The sequence below is a fragment of the Theropithecus gelada genome, chromosome 8 (genome assembly GCF_003255815.1).
Source record: "Theropithecus gelada isolate Dixy chromosome 8, Tgel_1.0, whole genome shotgun sequence".
Lineage (NCBI taxonomy): Eukaryota > Metazoa > Chordata > Mammalia > Primates > Cercopithecidae > Theropithecus > Theropithecus gelada.
This window is the reverse complement of record NC_037676.1, coordinates 102,029,819-102,048,839: the sequence shown is the minus strand read 5'-3', so window position 1 is coordinate 102,048,839 and position 19,021 is coordinate 102,029,819. Positions and strand designations below refer to the sequence as shown.

General features: G+C 38.1%; 1 protein-coding gene across 1 annotated transcript in view; it reads right to left on the bottom strand.

Annotated features, from left to right (window-relative positions):
* VPS13B (vacuolar protein sorting 13 homolog B) overlaps positions 1-19,021 on the bottom strand; it is an 858,817-nt gene that overhangs the window by 147,905 nt on the left and 691,891 nt on the right. Inside the window, exons 36-37 of the mRNA XM_025394335.1 lie at positions 15,926-16,133; positions 15,439-15,623 (exon numbers count right to left, since the gene is read on the bottom strand). Coding sequence (XP_025250120.1) covers positions 15,439-15,623; positions 15,926-16,133 — 393 coding nt within the window. The remainder of the gene's footprint in view (positions 1-15,438; positions 15,624-15,925; positions 16,134-19,021) is intronic.

Sequence of the window (19,021 nt, the reverse complement as noted above, 5' to 3'; positions counted from 1 at the left end):
ACTGTGACCCAAGTACAGAGAACACAAGAGGGAGATGGGCTACTCAAAGAGCTCTACATGGTGCTCTGGCAACTAAAATTGATCTCTTCAAGTCAGTGGTGATCCGGAAGTTGTCAAATTCACAGCTTTTTCCACCCCCTAGTCCATAATATACTCTTTCTGCAGACGTGATACCACTGAGCTCTGTAAACTTCCTGAGATTTTCACTAAGCCTGGGCTTTCCTGACACTGTTGCCTCCATGGCCTTCCTTTTTGACCACTCCTCTGTTGATTCCTGTATTAGTTTCCTAGGGCTTCCGTGAAATATTATCACATACTTACTGGCTTAAAACAAGAGATTCATTTTCTGGCAGTTCTGGAGGTTAGAAGTCTGAAACTGACGTGTCAGTAGGGCCATATTCCCTCTGAAGGCAATAGAGAAGACTTCTTCCTTGCCTCCTTCTAGTTTCTGGTGGTTCCCAGCAATCCTGGGCGTTCCTTGGCTTGTAGTTGCGACATTCCAATCTCTGCCTCCCTCTGCACATGGTCTTCCCCTCTGTGTGTCTGTATCTCTGTCCAAATTTCCTTTGTCTTATAAAGGATACTGCTTATTGGATTACAGCCCACTCTAATCCACTCTGACCTCATCATAATTACATCTGCAAAAACCCTACTTCCAAATAAAGTCACACTCTGAGGTTCCAGGTAGAAGTGAATTTGGGAGGGGAAACTGTTCAACCCATTAAAATTTCTCATCTACTACTTATTTACTAGATACAGTGAGTTTTTTCATGGTTCTATCCTCATCTCTCTAGTCTTTGAACTCTTTACTTTCTCTGAGTGTGACTTCTATTTTGCTTTCTTGGTTTTAGTTTTCACTTCCATGAAGATAATTCCCCAAACCATTTCTTAAATAAGTCTCCCTCTTCTCTGAATTATCAGCCCACATGTCCAAACTTCTAGTGGCATTTACTATGATTATTCCTCCAAAACCTTAAATTATAACTGTCCAGTGTAGAACCTATTATCTCTTCCATACTCCTGGCTGCTCCACTTTTCTCTGACATTTCCAGTCCCCATTAATGGTGTTCCATCCATCTAGTCATCTAGAATAGAATAGAATAGGGTCATTTTTAATTTTCCCTTCCCATTACCATACGCATCCAGGTATTGAAATCTGTTTATTCTGCCTCTAAATGTCTCCATATTACATTCATTTCCTCCTTCCCATTCCAACTGTTATTCCTATTACTTGCGAATAATTACAATGTGCTCTAAACAGTTCTCTATGCCTTCAATATATAGTATGTCCTGATTCATTCTTTCCTCTATAATTGGTCATGGTCATTGCTCAGCTCAATAGCCCTAATGGCTACCTTCACAGAATAAAGTGTTTATTTATGGAATAAAGCCCAAGTGTCTCAGCAAGCACTTTTTAAAGACCCTCCACTATCATGCTTTAAGTCTACTTTTTACACCCATCTTCTATTATATTAACTCCCATCCCTGCCTTTAGTTATAATGCTTACTGTATTTTGCTAGGTAATTATTGCCAAAATATTTGTTTCATGAAGCTTAGATTTTAAGCTTTTTGAGAAAATGTACATTAAGAGTACCTTGTAAATATGATTAATCATCATCATCATCTTTCGGTCTTCCCCTCAAGTTTGTTGGACACGACAGAGTCTAAGTAAAGTAAATAAGGATTCAAAAAGTACCAATACTCAAATGCCCATCAGCTGATGAATGGATAAGCAAAATGTGGTATATCCATATAAAGCAATATCATTTGGCAACAAAAAGGAATGAAATACAGATACATGATACAACATGGATAAACTGTGAAAATAACCTGCTAAGTGACAGAAGCCAGTCAGAAAAAAAACTATATTTATATGATTCCACTTATGTGAAATGTCCAGAATAGGCAAATATAAAGTAGATTCGTGATTACTTAGGGCTGGGGGTTGGGGAGACCAGGAGGTAATGTTAAAGAGTCCTAGGTTTCTTTTAGAGGTGATAAAAATATTCCAAAATTGATTCTAGTGAGGACTTCACAACTCCATGAATATATTAAAATCACTGAATTATACTCTTTAAATTAGGGAATTGTATGATGTGTGAATTATATCTCAATAGAGCTGCTAAAAAGGTTGCTGCTAAAAAGCATAAGAGAACCAAGACCTTTAACTTTGATGTAGCATTTAAAAATGTTTCTAGAAAACATCTAAGGTAATAAAGTTTCATTATTTTTTTAACTAGGCATTGAATTTTAAAAATTGGAAGCCATGTGTGCTTGACAAAAATAAATTTTTTCTAATATCTTTATGGAAAGGATAAAGAGGTAAAGAAATTGTAGCTTGCAATCAAAACTCAGATTGCCTCCAAGATTCAAAATCTAGGGCAGAAAAAGAGACAAATTAGCACCTGGAGATGATAAGCCCTTAGCAGAACATAATAATTGCTAACATTTATTCAGCACTAACTATGTGCTAGACACTGTTCTACATGTTTTTTACATCCAACAGTCATTTATTCCTCCTAACAACTGAATGAGGCATGAGCTACGATTATCCCTAATTTGCAGATGTGAAAGCTGAAGTACTAAGAAGTTACTTTACATAACTTGCCCGAGATCACCAGCTGACCTTGGATTTGGACCCAGAGACTTTAGCTCCAGAATTTGTGCTCTTAACAGCTGGACAACATTGCTTTTCTGTACTTCCCTTTTTTCTTCTGTTTGCTGTTCTCTTCAACAATGTAGCTCTCAAGAAATGATCTATGCTTAATGGATAATGGTTTTTATTGTGAATCTCATAGGAGGCAAATACTGCTATTTGGCAGAGACCAAGTCATAAAAAGTGGTCACAGACCATCAATTCATATTTACTATTCTTTCATTTTTTACACCCCAAACATTTTTAATACTGAGCAGTGAACATCAAACACACTGATTGCTGAGCACAGTTCTTCATTTTGAGATATGCTGCCCTCCCCCTTTTAAATGTGAGAGTATTTAATAGGAAAAGAGGAATAGGCTAATAAAATTTCTACCACCAAATAAAGTGACAGGATAAAAATGACTTCAGTATTCTTCCAGTTTGCAAATGTTTTCCATTTACTTTAAAAGCACGTCTTACTGACAGATTCCTTCCCCACCTCTTACTTTTTTGAAGGGCAAGGAATGCTAGCATTTCAAACTATTCATTATTATTTTTTGTTTCGAAAATCCTATTTGCTTCTTAAGTGTTCTCTACAAATTCTGCCTTGGCAGACCTTTCGTTAATGAACTAGAAAGTGAGTTTTCTTACTGCACCATAGACTAGATAAAGAAACTCACAATCAGGTAAGATGAGACACGGGTTACTTGGTGGGTGGAGAGACTGTGGACAGTTGCTTGGTATTACGGCTGTGATGCCAGCAGGGCTGATGTTGTCTCCCACTATCTCCTCTTTCCTTCTTCCTCTGCAAATGAGCCCATTTCCCTTTTAACTTGGTGTGGCCATGTGACACAATTCTGGGCTCTGGGATATTGGCAGCACAGCAGTACAGTGTGTGGGTTCCAAGGCATATCCATAAAGGGAAGAGGCATGCTCTGTTTTGGTCCTTTCCTCTTCCTATGGCTGGAGTAGGAACAAGATGCCTGAAGCCTGTACAGCCATCCTAGACCATGAAGGAAAACCAAGTGCTGGGGATGGCAGAACAGCATACGGCAGGAAGATGGGTCTTCATGACTTTGTAGAGACATTTGCAGTCCTAGATCGCTAACCTCCAGACTGTTCCCATGTGTGATAGGAAATAAACTTCTATTTTACCTAAGCTACTGGTATTGTATATTTTCTGTCTTTCATATCTGAATCTAATCCTAATTGACAGAGCTGAAAAGCCCCAGCAGCGTCTATTATGTTCTTGTGATTCTTCACAAGAGACTCATACACGGCTTATAGAGGGGTCTATAAACTTTCTGAAATTGTATGTTAAATCTCATGTTAATTCATGTACTGCTCAGTGACAGGAGGTCCCCCATTTAACTTTTCAGATCCTCAGCTTCCTCATTATATTAGGGGGATAGCGACACTCTCTCTGCAGGGTTGATTTCAGGCTTAGACAGAACGTGTGTAAAGCACCTCACAAAGTGAATAGTGCCTAGCATAGGAGGCACTCCTCTTTATTTCCAAAATTGTGTAAATGCTTTTGCCATACATCCCACTGAGCTTAAATCTTGCAATCACCTTGACTTCTCTTACTTCCTCATTAAATTACCATATTAGTTGTCAAGAACATAGATTTCTTCTCTACAACCTCTCTTGCACTCATTTCTTTTTCTCCTTCCCCACTACTCCCTTCAGGTTGCAGCCTCTCATCTCTCTAAGACCCTTACCAGGTCTTCTTATTCTGGTCTCTCCTGACCCCATTCCACCTCCACAAGACTACCAATGTTTCCAAAGCTCTGGACTGCCAGTGATTCTCCAATACTTATCAAATGAAATATAAACCCCACACTCTAAATGTAGTCAAGGTAGCACAACAAAGAAGAAAGAATTATGAAGTCATACAAACTAAGATTTGAGTCCTGGTTTTACTCCCTTAACTTGCTTTATGATCTTGGGAAAATTATTTTTCTCAGGACCTGATTTACCTTAGCTCTAAACAGTACATACCACAGAGGGTTACAGTGAAGGTAATGGTACATACAGGGTTAGAGGGAAGATAGAAGGGATATTACATATAAAATGACAAGTTTGGTGCTTGGTACATACTAGGTGCTCAATAAATGAATTTCCCTCTCTTTTCCCTCCATGGAATCAATGGAGATTAAGAAGCCACATCTGTAGCCTATCACTCTTCCGCTAACCCCATACTTGTCTAACCTGTGCTAGTCAAACCAGATTTGCCACTTCCCAGAAATATGTTCTGCCCTCTCTACCCAGTTCTGAAATTTTGCTCACTGAGTTCTTCTTTACATACACCTTCACTCCATTTTTTTTCAGTTTTAATCCTCTTCATCCTTCAAGGATCAACTCAGTAACCATCTCCTTCATGAAGCCTTGTCTTGATGTCTCCATTCAGACATAAGCTTTGTTTAAAAAGGCAGATTCTCTGTGGCTTTTTTGTGACATGTCACATGTTCTGCCCTGTCATGTTTTACGTACTTGTCCCTCCTAAAAGACTACAGGTACTTTGAGAGAAGAGCTAGAGCCCTCTCCACTTTTGTGTCTCTCTCTCAGCGTTTAGCCCAGGTCCTTTCATCTGTATTTAGTGAGTTAACCTCAAAATTATCAGGCAGGGCTCTTTTTAATGTATTCCTAGATCTTTTTTTCATACTTTTATAACACTATGAAGACAGAATGATTAAAAGTATATTCAGGGAATACTCTATTTTAGATTTTTCTTTGTCTAAAAAAAGGAGGCAATAGCTTCTGGATGCAAAACACTTAGCAGTTGATCCAGCACCGTTACCCATCATTCAAAAACATTTACTATTGTGTCCACTGGGTACACAGGACTCATTCCTTTCCTTTATTTCCTAAGAGTCTGGCTCAGCCTCCTACTTCCCGAAAGCCCCCAAGGCTTTTTTTTTTCCTTTCTGCATTTCAACAACAATGAATTTCATATCTGGCTTTGAGCATCCCTCCTAAAGATGATGGATAAGAGCAAAGCCTTCTGGGACACATTAGTGCAGCTGCCAGTGGGCAGGAGGTGCTTATAAAATAAAAAGGCTCAGGATTCTGGGAACATATGTGCAGCTATAAGTGAACCGCCCAACCCAGCTGAAAAGAAACACCAAAAACACTTCCTTTTATTCTTTTTTAAGCTATGTGTGGAAGAGGCAAATTATATTCAATTGCAAATAACTCTCAGAAGGATTCTCTTTTTGTAGTGCCTTCATGTGCTAATATCATAACCTTTGCCTAACAGGTTCATGTGCTTCAAAATTACTGGAAGCTTGTAAAGTCAAATTTAAAGCAGCAAAAGTCTAGTTTCACTTGATTGGATAATACTGACTATTACTATCTGACTCAGAACATTTTCCATGTAATTAAGAAAAAGACAGAAAACCCACACAACTATAAGATTTAATGAAGCTTTAGTTCAGTCTGTGGACAAGTAGTAGATAAAATATTATTAGAAAATTCAACACAATGAAATCACCATCAAGCTATAGACATTAAACATTACATTGTAAACTCAATTTCAAAAACAGAAAATTACTTTATATGTTAAGCTCTCATACTTCATTAGAACTGGAAGACTATTTATAGAATCTGTGAAGTTGCCAATGTATTACATAGTCATTACATTAAAAAGCAAGCACTGGTCAAGAAAGGTATTGATCTTAAGCACACTGGAGATAAGAAATTATCTCATGTGTGTCTGTAAGACCAAGGACCTTGTCTAACCTACATTTTGAGAGGAGACTAGGGGAAGATAGTGGTGGGATTTAAAAATGGTGTGAGGCTTTTCTCCAGATGCAGATAGCCTTTGATGTGCAGAACAAAATGGCTTTTCCAGATATTTGCAAAGGGAAAAGCTGGAAAAACCATAGCAAAATGGAGTCAATTTTTGTTAGTGAGAGGTCAGCACAAACCATGAGTTTGGCCAATCTAGCCAGGGTGGAAAGCAAAAGCAGTAAGAGAGATGTGACATAAAAATAGATCCTCTGGGGGATCTCTGTAAAGTTCACAATGACCCCCAATTCATAGCCATGTTGGTAAAATGTGGCTCTCCCCATGACCAAAGTTGACTGGGCCAACAGCACCTGATACCAAACTTGGTCAATTAGGAATGTGGATCTGAAATGGAGGCTGGACTTGTAAATGTGACTTTTGGAGCTCTGGAAGCTGTGGGGAAACTACTGGGTGGCCCAAGAAGAAAGGGAGAAAAAAAGCTAGTCTGTTGAAAGGGAAGAATAAAGCATATATGGGGAAAGAAGCAGAGAAAAAGTGATAGCGAGTGAATATTCCCTTGGGCTCCTATCTTCCTTTCCTGGCCCCAGTTCTTCCAGAGGCCCGGCTGTAATTTGCAATTGTTTCCAGGACTCCCCACTGTATCTTGATATTAACCCCTCTCCAGTTTTAGCTTAAGCTTACTTCAGTGGGGTTTCTGCTACCTGCAACCTAGAGAACAATAGTCGACATACTACCAGAGTCCACTAACCATAACTGTGGGGAAGACAGTCTCTCACAGCAGTTGCTCTCAATGAAAGCATTCCATTCATCAATCACACACAGGGCCAGAATCCCTAACAATTATTACGACATTAACAGACTATAAACACAAAAACATCCTTCTCAGAAAACAGGGTTTTCTTGGTCTAACACATTAGAATCCAGATTCTTTGATCAATTGATAGGAGGAAGAAGATAATGATGATAACAGCTACCATTTATTATGTGTCATAATAATTGATTGGATCTTCAACTATGTAAGGCATTATGCTAAATGCTCCACACACATTATCCCCATTCCTCAGAACTCTTAAGGTAGTGAGAATAGACATTTGTTTGAAAAGGTTTGTGACATATCGAACAGAGATGTCATCAGGGAAAGGCCAACCTGCTGGGAGAGGCAGGTAGCCAGAAGAGGGCATTTAATGTGATGGATTCACCATCATTGAAGATCTAGCCATTGGTCCTGAAGTCTCAGAAAATTTCAGTGGTATTCTAGCACTGACTAGACTTAGGAATGCTGACTCATGCTAACAAAGTTCACTAGAGACTGACATATAAACCAAATGCCAAGTTATGTTATTAAGTTACCATGAGATGTATAACTGCCAAGCAGCCTGGATACTGATGTTGGCTCAACCAGTGTGTGATATACTTTCTCCATGCAGACAGACTACACTGGGAGCCAAACTATTAGAAGGTTGTTTAGGTGGTAACATGATTTGAATGTTAGACACAGAGATTTGACAGCTGCTACATTCATTTCCATAAAGGGGATTTAGCTACCAGGTGAACCAGACTCTTAGGCACCATTTCTTTGGTTGCTGCCAGGAAGATCTCTTCCAACAAATACTTCTGTGACCCTCCTGGGCTCCCGAGCTGACCAGTCATCCTTCTAAAGGAAAAGTTTTTCTCTAGCTATCTTAAAACCGAATACTGTTTGGTTTTGTGTCCCCAACCAAATCTCATCTTGTAGCTCCTATAATGCCCATGTGTTGTGGGAGGGACCCAGTGGGAGAGACACAGGGGGACAGACCCAGTGGCAGATGAATGAATTAGGGGGCGGGTCTTTCTTGTGCTATTCTTGTGATAGTGAATGGGTCTCACAAGATCTGATGGTTTTGAAAACGGGAGTTTCTCTACACAAGCTCTCTCTTTGCCTGCTGCCATCCATGTAAGATGTGACTTGCTCCTTTTTGTCTTCCGCCATGATAGTGAGGCCTCCCCAGCCATGTGGAACGGTAAGTCCAATAAACCTCTTTCTTTTGTAAATTGGCCAGTCTTGGGTATGTCTTTATCAGCAGTGTGAAAACAGACTAATACAACATCCAATCCATCTTGTGTGTTTGTCAGTCTTTTTATTGACTTAAAGTTACTTTGCATATCTTTGTCTAACTCATTATTTCATGATTTAGCATTTGAAGTAAAAGGATAATTCTGTTTTCCTTCTTTCCACATTTCTCAATGAGGTGGCTCACTGTCATCCTAATGTATCATCTCAATTTTTTATATATAGGTGAAAAAAACAGGTTTATAAAACCTTGACTAAAACTCAGACAGACTGGGGATTAAATTTTGGCTCCCACACTTATAAATTTCATGATTCATAACCAGTTAACTTTTTCTTGGCCTCAGTTTTCTACTTGTAAAATGGGAATGATGTCTACCTCATGGAATAAAATTAAATTTAATTAGGTATTATGTATGTAAAGTACCTAGTACAGTGCTGGGTGTAAAACACACAGGTGATCATAAATGCCCACTGGAGCAATTAGGTTCTCTCTGTGTCTTAGAAAGTTTATGCTGCTATAATAAAATACTTCATACTGGGTAACTTATAAATAATAGAATTTTTGGTGGCTCATGCCTGTAATCCCAGCACTTTGCAAGGCAGAGGCAGGTGCATCACTTGAGGTTGGGAGTTCAAGACCAGCCTGGCCAACATGGTGAAGCCCCATCTCTACAAAAAATACAAAAATTAGCCAGGTGTGGCTAACATTTTCTCAATTAAAAAAGGCATTTTCACTCTTAAGAATTTGCTCCTGTTCCCTTATCATGGTATTCTTCTTGTTTTCATATTTATTTTCATTTATACGTTCACATAAACTTTTAGATATCTTCATTTGGCATGTGACAATGGCCAAGAACCATGACAGATCTGTATAGGAATTAAAATACCCATTACCAATTTTACTACCAAAAAATGGATTGAATATTTATAATCTGGGAACATATGCATTTCCAAAATGGAATCCTCAACAGGCAGTGTACACAGGAGGATTAGGAGAGAGGAAAACCTAGTATGTGCCATATAGTGTGCCAGAAATTTCTTACAGTTAGACCCATTTAAACTGCACAACACTCAGGCTGGTGGCATTACTTTACCTAACAGATGCTAATTTTATTGAGATCTAAATATGCTACTAACCTTTAGAAGTTCACATGATAAAATCATAAGCTGACCATAAAATAAGCTTTTGTGTTCTAGGAACATTAGTTTTTGAGGTTTTTATTCAGAACCTATGATTAGTTTGATTTATTATTATAGACATGTTTTCATGTTTACATTTTTCATTACAATTACAAAATAAATTCCATAAAGCGATATGGGGAGTTTGTTTATAAATCTCATCAACAATCATGGAATGAGGAATATAAAGAGACAAATCTGAGGCTTCTGTATTGTAAGTCAACTCTATAAGGTCAATTTTTAAGTGAACTAAATTGTCCTGAAGGAAAAAGTCATCCAAACTCAATTCTGTTTTGAGGACTAAACCTAAGGAGATTAATATATCTCTTTATTTAGGAACTAGCTACTGTTTAAGGGAGCAAGTAAGCTTGGTAGACTATTCAATGATATCACAAAGAGGTTGAGTAATGTAATGACATTAGATTATGTGTACAGCAGATGGTACCACCGAAGAATAACACAACACACCCTGATATAGTTTGGTGTAGAAAATCAAAACACATTCATCTGTTCCATAAAATAGTGATATATAATATCATACTTTAGAATGATATGAAATAGAACATGGAAGTTCATGGATTTGTTTATCCAGTCAATGTATTTATTAAACATCTCTACTGCGATGGATACTGTAAAGTTGTGGTCCCCAGTCTTTTTGGCACCAGGGACCAGTTCCATAGAAGACAATTTTTCCATAGACCAAGGGGCAGGGGGATGATTCTGGGATAAAACTGTTCCACTTCAGGTGATCAGGCATTGGTTAGTTTCTCATAAGGAGTCCACAACCTAGATCCCTCACATGCGCAGTTCACAATAGGGTTTGCGCTCGTATGAAAATCTTGGCCCTGCTCATTAGATTGGGAGGCAGAGTTCAGGTGGGAATGCTTGCCCAGTGCTCACCTTCTGCTTTGTGGCCTGGTTCTTAACAGGCCATGGGCTGGGAGCCCCTGCTATGAAGGACATGATGACAAATTAGATACAACCTCTTCCTTTAGAGACATACAATCTAGGAGAGACGCAAGATATGGACACGTAAGTTCAAGTGTGAGGAATATGTTGAAAAATAGCATAAAAGTAGTACCATGAAGTGCTACAAGATTTCAGAGGAGGGCTGTATCATGTTTGAACATGGCATCTAGGAAAGGCTTCACTGACTACATGGCATTTTAGCTCTTCTGAAGTGTGGGGAGGAATTCAGCTGGCAGAGATGGGAGGGATTCAAATGAAGAGGAAGTAGGATGTCACAGGTTGGTTTGGGGAATGCCAGATAGGCCAGTTTGATAGAGGACAGACCATGTCTAAGGGACTGCAAGGCAAAATTGGGGGATGGGGGCAGTTTATGCAGGGCTCTCAAGGTCAGTCTAGCAGAGTGACAGAGCCACTTAAGGTTTTCTTCAGGGAATTACACAATCTATCTGTTCCTGTAAAAACTTAGGAGGACATGCTGGAGGGAAGAGATACTGGAGGCCGGAATTCCATTTAGGAGTCTTTTTTTAGTGGTCCAGGCATTTGTGTGATAAGAGAAAGTGGAGGGGAGGAAACAAGCACTTATTAAGAGCTCACTATGTGTAAGGTATTTATTTAAAGTGTATTAGATATAACACTCCACAACAACTGTGAAAGGTAGATAACATCAACTCCAATGTTCAATTTAGGAAACTGAAGCTCAAAAAGTTCAGTAGTGTGCCCAAGGTCACTGAGTTAGTTACAACAAGGCGGGGGTGGGGGGACAGTGGCAACTGAGACTTCAAAACCCATTTTATAATATACACCAGGTTGATTAGGGCCTTCCTTTCATAAGCTCCCTGAAATTCAGGATCAGCTGTTGAGAATTTTAGCTGTGCCTCTAGTACAGAACTAGAAATAATCACATATGGTAGGAGAATGATTCTGACAACAGATGAAATTAGAGAGACTCTTCTACCCCACACAACCACAGAAACTTCCCTGCTAGGCTGAGGGATTGAGCTTTCAATGAGGTGATCATGTCTTATCTGTCTCTGGATCCCCCAGAGCAAGACCAGGGACTGGCATTGTAGAACCTCAAGGAGAAAGCTGTTGTATTAAATTGAACTTGTGATTCATGTTACATATGTTCTGTCCTCAACGGAAGTTCTAATGAAACAAAGTATTTTGCATGGTTCTAAGACTGCAATTCAAGAGAGTTGTTTCCACAGGTGAGACCCACTCTAAGCTCTGGGACAAACTCTGATCCTAGTTGGGAGAATATGAGGATTGAACTGAGAGCTCAGCAGCATGGCATCAAGTCAGCCTCACTGCCAGTCTTGCTCTGCTCCTCGATCCAAGCCGTAGATTCTGAGTGTGCTCCTTCTCACCACTAGGATCCAGCTCTCCCTCCTTTTTAACTTCCGGTAGCTACAATCCTGGCTTGCTCCCTAGGCCAGCATCCCTGTCTTTGAATTTTGCCCACATATGGGATCTTCATTTCTCCAACAAAATATGAAACATAGCAAGACCTTTTTGATACCAACTCTTTGCTTGCTGAAACCTGCCAGGCTGTGTTTTGCTTATATTCCAAGGCTACTGTCTGGGTCCCTGGGATTGTCTCTGATCTCCTGGATTACTCCAGCTGGTCTGTAGAGTTATCCATCATACTCCAGACCTCCTTGGTCTAGCCTGTGCGTCTACTTGATGAAAGGAATTTGGACAACAGTCATTATAACATCGGTTGAGTATCCCTTATCCAAAATGCTAGGGACCAGAAGTGTTTTGAATTTTAGATTTTTTTTTCAGATTTTGGAATATTTATAAATACATACTAGTTGAGGATCCCTAATCCATAAATTCAAAATCTGAAATACTCCAATAAGCATTTCCTTTGAGCATCATGTTAACACTCAGAAAGTTTTGGATTTTGGAGTATTTTGGATTTCAGATTTTTGAATTAGACTGCTGAATCTGTAATAGTGGTAATATTCAAAAGTTATATAACATTTGCTATGTGTCAGGCACTGTTCTATGTGTTTTATAAATATTGATTGTATTGATTCTTATAATCATCACATTATTATTAGCCTCATTTTGTTGTTGGAATAAAAAGTAAAACAAAAAACCAACCTGAGTAGTTGTTACTTGTCTAATGTGACGATGTTTGCAAGTGCCAGAGCAAGACTTTGAACCCAGGCATTCTGGCTACAGTTCATCCTCTTAATCACTATACTCTCCTAATAGCAGTGAGAAGATAGAAAACTGCCACTAGTAAATGTACTATCTTAGATGCTTTATTTAATATAATTTACATAATACCACCAATAATTATTAGACTTATGTTAATAAATGTGTTAATATCTAGCTATAACTATAAACCTTTAGCCATTACATGAAGCTAAAACTTTAATATATGAGTATTTTCATTTTGATTGAAAATCTACAGATATTCTGCATTTAGGCAAGTCTAATAAGACAGAATTCACAGACATTGCTGTTTCATTTAGCAAAAAGAATCCAAGAATACCAGTAGAGAATATCATCATGAATAAGACTCTGATAGGAGGGGAAACAAACAGTCCCAGGGACCCAGACAGTAGCCTTGGCATATAAGCAAAAAAAGATGGGAGAACTTAAGAATCAAAATAGAGACTGCTGACATCTTGGCAATTTGGATTGCTCTGCACTGTAGTTCACTTGACGAAACGATGACGTTTCACTGTTACCAATTCAGAAGATGAACATCTGACTAAACATATTACAATGAAGAATTTAAATAAGAATTAAATAAGATTGTAGGCCAGATGTGGTGGCTCACACCTGTAATCACAGCACTTTGGGAGACTGAGGCGGGTGGATCACAAGGTCAGGAGATTGAGACCATCCTGGCTAACATGGTGAAACCCTGTCTCTACTAAAAATACAAAAAAAAAAAAAAATTATCTGGGTGTGGTGGCATGTGTCTGTAGTCCCAGCTACTCGGGAGGCTGAGGCAGGAGAATGGTGTGAACCCAGGAGGTGGAGCTTGCAGTGAGCCAAGATCCCTCCACTGCACTCCAGCCTGGGTGACAGAGCAAGACTCCGTCTCAAAAAAAAAAAAAAGAATTAAATAAGAAATAAGATTGTAATACTACTTATATTAATATGTTACTGATTTGTGTTATGAATGTAATTTGTTAAAACAGAGCAGTCACTTCAAAAATTTGGTGAGTGTACCTATGTATCAGAGGCTGGAGATACATCAAGACATATAAGGAGTTTCTTTTCTTTTCTTTTCTTTTTTTTTTTTTTTGAGACGGAGTCTGGCTCTGTCACTCAGGCTGGAGTGCAGTGGCCGGATCTCAGCTCACTGCAAGCTCCGCCTCCTGGGTTTACGCCATTCTCCTGCCTCAGCCTCCCAAGTAGCTGGGACTACAGGCGCCCGCCACCTCGCCCGGCTAGTTTTTTGTATTTTTTAGTAGAGACGGGGTTTCACCGGGTTAGCCAGGATGGTCTCGATCTCCTGACCTCGTGATCCGCCCGTCTCGGCCTCCCAAAGTGCTGGGATTACAGGCTTGAGCCACCGCGCCCGGCTAGGGAGTTTATTTTCTAACAGTAGAAAGATCACACACAAGTAAGCAAACACATAATTCCGACTAGCAATAAGAACTATGAAGAAAGTAAAACAAGGTAATGCAATACAGAATGAAGTACTTGTAGTGGGCTAGTCAGATACAACATTTGAGCTGGTACCTGACTGACAAAGAATAAGGGTGGTAATGTGACAGAGGTGGTCTGCTCAAGGAGAAAAAGGAGGCCAGAGTGGCTGAAGGATCATGAGAAAGGGAGAGACTGGCATGAACTCCAGTTGGAGAGGTGAGCAGAGTCCAGACTATAGGTCCTTGCAGGCCACAGCAAGAGATCTGAATTTTGTTCTAAGTATTAGAGGAAGCCACTACAGGGTTTTAAGTTAGGGAAGTGATATAGTATAACCTACATTTAAAAAACATCAGTTTAGCTGCTATTTGGAGAATGCATTCCAAGTGGTCAAGGACAGAAGCATAGAGGCCAATTAGGAAGCTACTGGAGTAGGGAACAGAAGATGGCAGTTTGGACTCAACTTGCATCAGCAGAAACAGAGAGAATTTGTAGACAGAACTGATAGGACTTGTGATGGGCTTTGATGCAGGGAGGTAGGGAAAGAACGCAATCAGGAATGACTTGTAGATTTTGAGTGGGTGGTTGTGTGAACTAGTAATAGGCGGAAGATTAAGGAAGAAACAAATTTTAAGAGAAATTCCTATCAGTAGAATATTAGTAAGTACAGTGGTAATATAGTGATATCCACAATGACATTTATATTAAACTCAGGGAATTAACAAGCAACACACTTTCACAAAACCTTAGAGAATATGATCACTGGTTAGACCTTTTCTTTGATAGAAAAATCAGCCTACCTCAAGCCCCAAGACCATTTCAGCTATGGAAATGAAAACTACAGTCATCTATTTCTGGCCTTCCATGGGCATATTTTGTTTCATGGGGCAGCTCTAGAAGCTCTGAAGTGTGTGAACACATGACAGGCACTTGATAAAGGAGCGGTGAACTAAATGACACCTCCTTGTCCCATTATAATCTACTCACAATAAAATGGAGAGTAGAACTGAGGACTCTGAAAATTGCCATGTATCATGAGTTTGGATTACATTATTCCCTTATTTTAAAAAATCCTATTATATATGTGTGTGGATACACACATACCACATACACAGATGTGTATTTCTCTCTGATACTATTAATGTAAGAAGTAAGTATGTTCCAAACATTTTTCCTAATATATGATCAGCGCTTTCCCACAATATTTTCATTTTACAGTGAATAGTCATTACATACCTGTAGCACATCACCAAGGTCTGCTGTGCTAATATCTGGATCCTCTGTGGTGTTAAAAGGCACAGGAGTTATTCGTACAAGGGTGAGCACTCTAGGTTCTGCGTATCTCCATAACATCATCCCTGGGCAATCTTCAGTTTCATTATAAAATAAGACTTCATAGACCCCAGGCAATTTCAAATATTCTGTCAAATAAAAATATAATTAATTGTATGATTTTAAAGGGGAACATGGTTTAGTAAAGGAAGAAAAACTTATGAGAATAAAAGATATAAAGAAGCTAGTTGATCGGCTTTATATATATTCTGGAACAGAAAGAAATCAAGAACTTCCCCTAAGAGAGACTGAATGATAACGTACTATTTTTGTACTGCAAATTTTAATGCACTTTAAAAAGTCATCTTGATTGTTATTATTTAGTCAACATGCATTTAAAATGCACCCGCATGCACACACACACTCTCATACTGAGGCTATTGCTACTTACCAGCATCCTGTACATATTGAAATAGACCTGTCCGTAGGTCATCTGAAGTTTGTTCACTTTTAAATGTCTGATTCTTTTCCACAGGAGATGACATTTGAGGTACTGGTTCAGAAACTTGTACTTCAAAATTTCCCGCCTCACTAAGGTATCCATTGAGTAATTCATGTAGAAGAACTAAACAATTCAAATGTTCTTGACCCCAGAAGACCTTTAAAATCATAAAAAAATTCTAGTGGCTTTTAAATACAAATATTTCTTGAGACTAAGTAGGTATAATCATATTTGAATTACTGTAGGACTGTAATTATGTTCAATTTAATTACTTATAATAAACTGTAATTCCTAAAAAGTAACTGGCCTACAGGATGAAATTCTACTGCTTGAGTAAATATATAACAACAAAAAATTAATTATATTTTATATTGTGTGAATAACAATAAAATTTAAATGTTGAAGTATGTTGATGTGAAGTAATGTTTATGAATTAATTTAGCTAAGAGGGAAAAGAACCCTATTATAGTCTGAGAGAAGGCAATGAAGATCCTCTAGGCCAAAATGTTAATAAAATCATAATAATAACCTTGTGGAATAGCTCTGACATTTTGCCATGAGATTAAATAAGCAATCCTTATAATAGGGTTCCTTTCTCTGCACTTTTATTTTTCAGAGAAAAAGAGAGGGAGCCTTCTCAATGAACCTGAACTTAGAAGGCTTCCAACTTCCGTGGTTAGTAAGACTGTGCCAACACAGAGGATTCCAGAGCCTCTGAGAATCAACTATACTACAGTAGCTACAGTAGAGTTTCAGAACAAAAGGACTTAGCGTTTCCTCTAATGGAGATTAAGTTTTCTTTTTCTGCATGTGAGTAATATTAGTCTATAATAAGTTATAGACATATAATGACCAGTAGGTTACAATGAAGATTAAAACTTTCAAAAATGTTAAATTTCTCTGTAAATACTAAATAAAGGCAATACAACTATCAATTCTAAGAGAACCAGGTAACACAGAAAAGACAAAAGAATATATAGTAGTAGAAAATAATAGCCCTATATCGTGTGGGTAAATTTTAAACCCTAGGCTTAGGTTCTGCTCTCTGGAATTAAGGCATCTCAGAAATGAAAGTAAGAGATATAACACTAAGTGTACTTGTGTTCTCATCAATCTTATTTTTATTGGATGTTGAAAAATAGAGATAGGTGAAAAGTCAAACTGGGGAGCAGAATGTTGTGCTCTAGCCTTTAAATTGTCAAGAGACAATGACTGTAATACAGAGATAATACACTGTACTTTGTTTTTGCTTTTATTGATGCTGTGGTTTAAAATTTTCTTTCTTTTTATTTTTAAGCACTTGGTCATGTAAACAGATCATTGCTGTTTTTAATGTGAAGTTACTTGGCTGCCTTGGAAAAAAGGTAAGACAATGAATATTCTTGATAAAGTAATACATGCTTATTGCTAAATATATGAAGATTTCTGATAGATGCTGAAAATCTCCAAAGCAACACAAAACAATAAGTTATTAGGATCTTCCCAAATCTTGCTCTGTACATTAAAAAGAAAACTGGTGAAAACTTGAGGCAATACAACTTTTAGATAAAAACAAAAAATTGGCCAGGTGCTATGGCTCATGCCTGTAATCCCAGCATGGGTGGAGGATCACTTGAGCCCATGAGTTTGAGACCAGCCTGGGCAACATAGTGAGAACCTGTCTCTTAAAAAAAATAGTCAGGCATAGTGGTGCATACTTGTGGTCCTGGGTACTTGGGAGGCTGAGGTGGGAGGATCTCTTGAGCCCAGGAGGCTGAAGCTGCAGTGAGCTGTTATCACACTACTGCACTTCAGGATGTGCAACAAAATGAGATCGTATCTCAAAAAAAGAAAGAAAGAAAGAAAGAAAGAAAGAAAGAAAGAAAGTTCACATTTAATGTCTCTATTATTGACCAATTAGTTGTTTTAATTTTCTATCACTGTGAATCTTTCAAGCTTTTTGGATTCATGTCAAGTTTAAAGTGGCATCAAATTACATAAAGATTAAATTAAAATCTATCCAAACACAAAATAATCAAGAAATAAGTTGGATATCTTCATATATTCTACACTTGGCTGTTAATACAAATGCATTAAGAGCTTGCAATGTGACTAATTTATCAAGTGTTGTAATCAGATCTCATCACATGTAAAATATTTAATATTAGGAAATGGTTCTTATATATTGCTAGTGACACTGTGCCTGCAACAGGTTGACTACTTTTAGTATTAATAATTTAAAAAATCTATAGCCTGGACAACATAGTGAGACCTAATCTCTACTGAAACAAACAAACAAACAAACAAAAAACGAAACATTAGCTGGGTGTGGTGGTACACAGTTCTACCTACTCAGGAGGTTGATGCAAGAGGATCACCTGAGCCTGGAAGATTGAGGTTACAGTGAGCTATTATTGTACCACTGTACTCCAGCCTGGGTGACAGAGCAAGATCCTGTCTCAAAAAGAAAAGTCTACACATAAAAAAAAAAAATTCAACCCAGCAATTCCACTCCTAGTTATATATCTAAGAGAAATGAAAACATATGTCCACACAAAAAGTCGTACACAAATGTTCATGGCAGCATTATTTATAGCAGTCAAAAGTGGAAAGAACCCAAATGTCTATCAACTGATGAATCAATACATAAAATATGGTATATCCATACGATGGAATATTATTTGGCCATAAAAAGGAATAAAATATTGACACTTGGTAAACATGGATGAACCTTGAAAACACTCTAAGTGAAAGAAGTCAGTCACAAAAGATCACAGGTTATATGGTTCTATTTGTATGAAATGTCAAGAATAGGTAAATCTATAGAGACAGAAAGTAGATTAGTGGTTTCCTAGGCCTGATGAGGGGGTTAGAGGGTAATGTGACTGGCTGCTAATGGATATGGGTTTTTTTGTTGGTGGTAATGAAAATGTTCTGAAATTGACTGTGGTAATGATTGTGCAACTCTGCGAATATGCTTAAAAACCCACTGAATTGTATACTTTAAATAGGTAGAGTGTCTGGTGTATGAATTATATCTCAATAAAGTTGTGGAAAATTTAACAA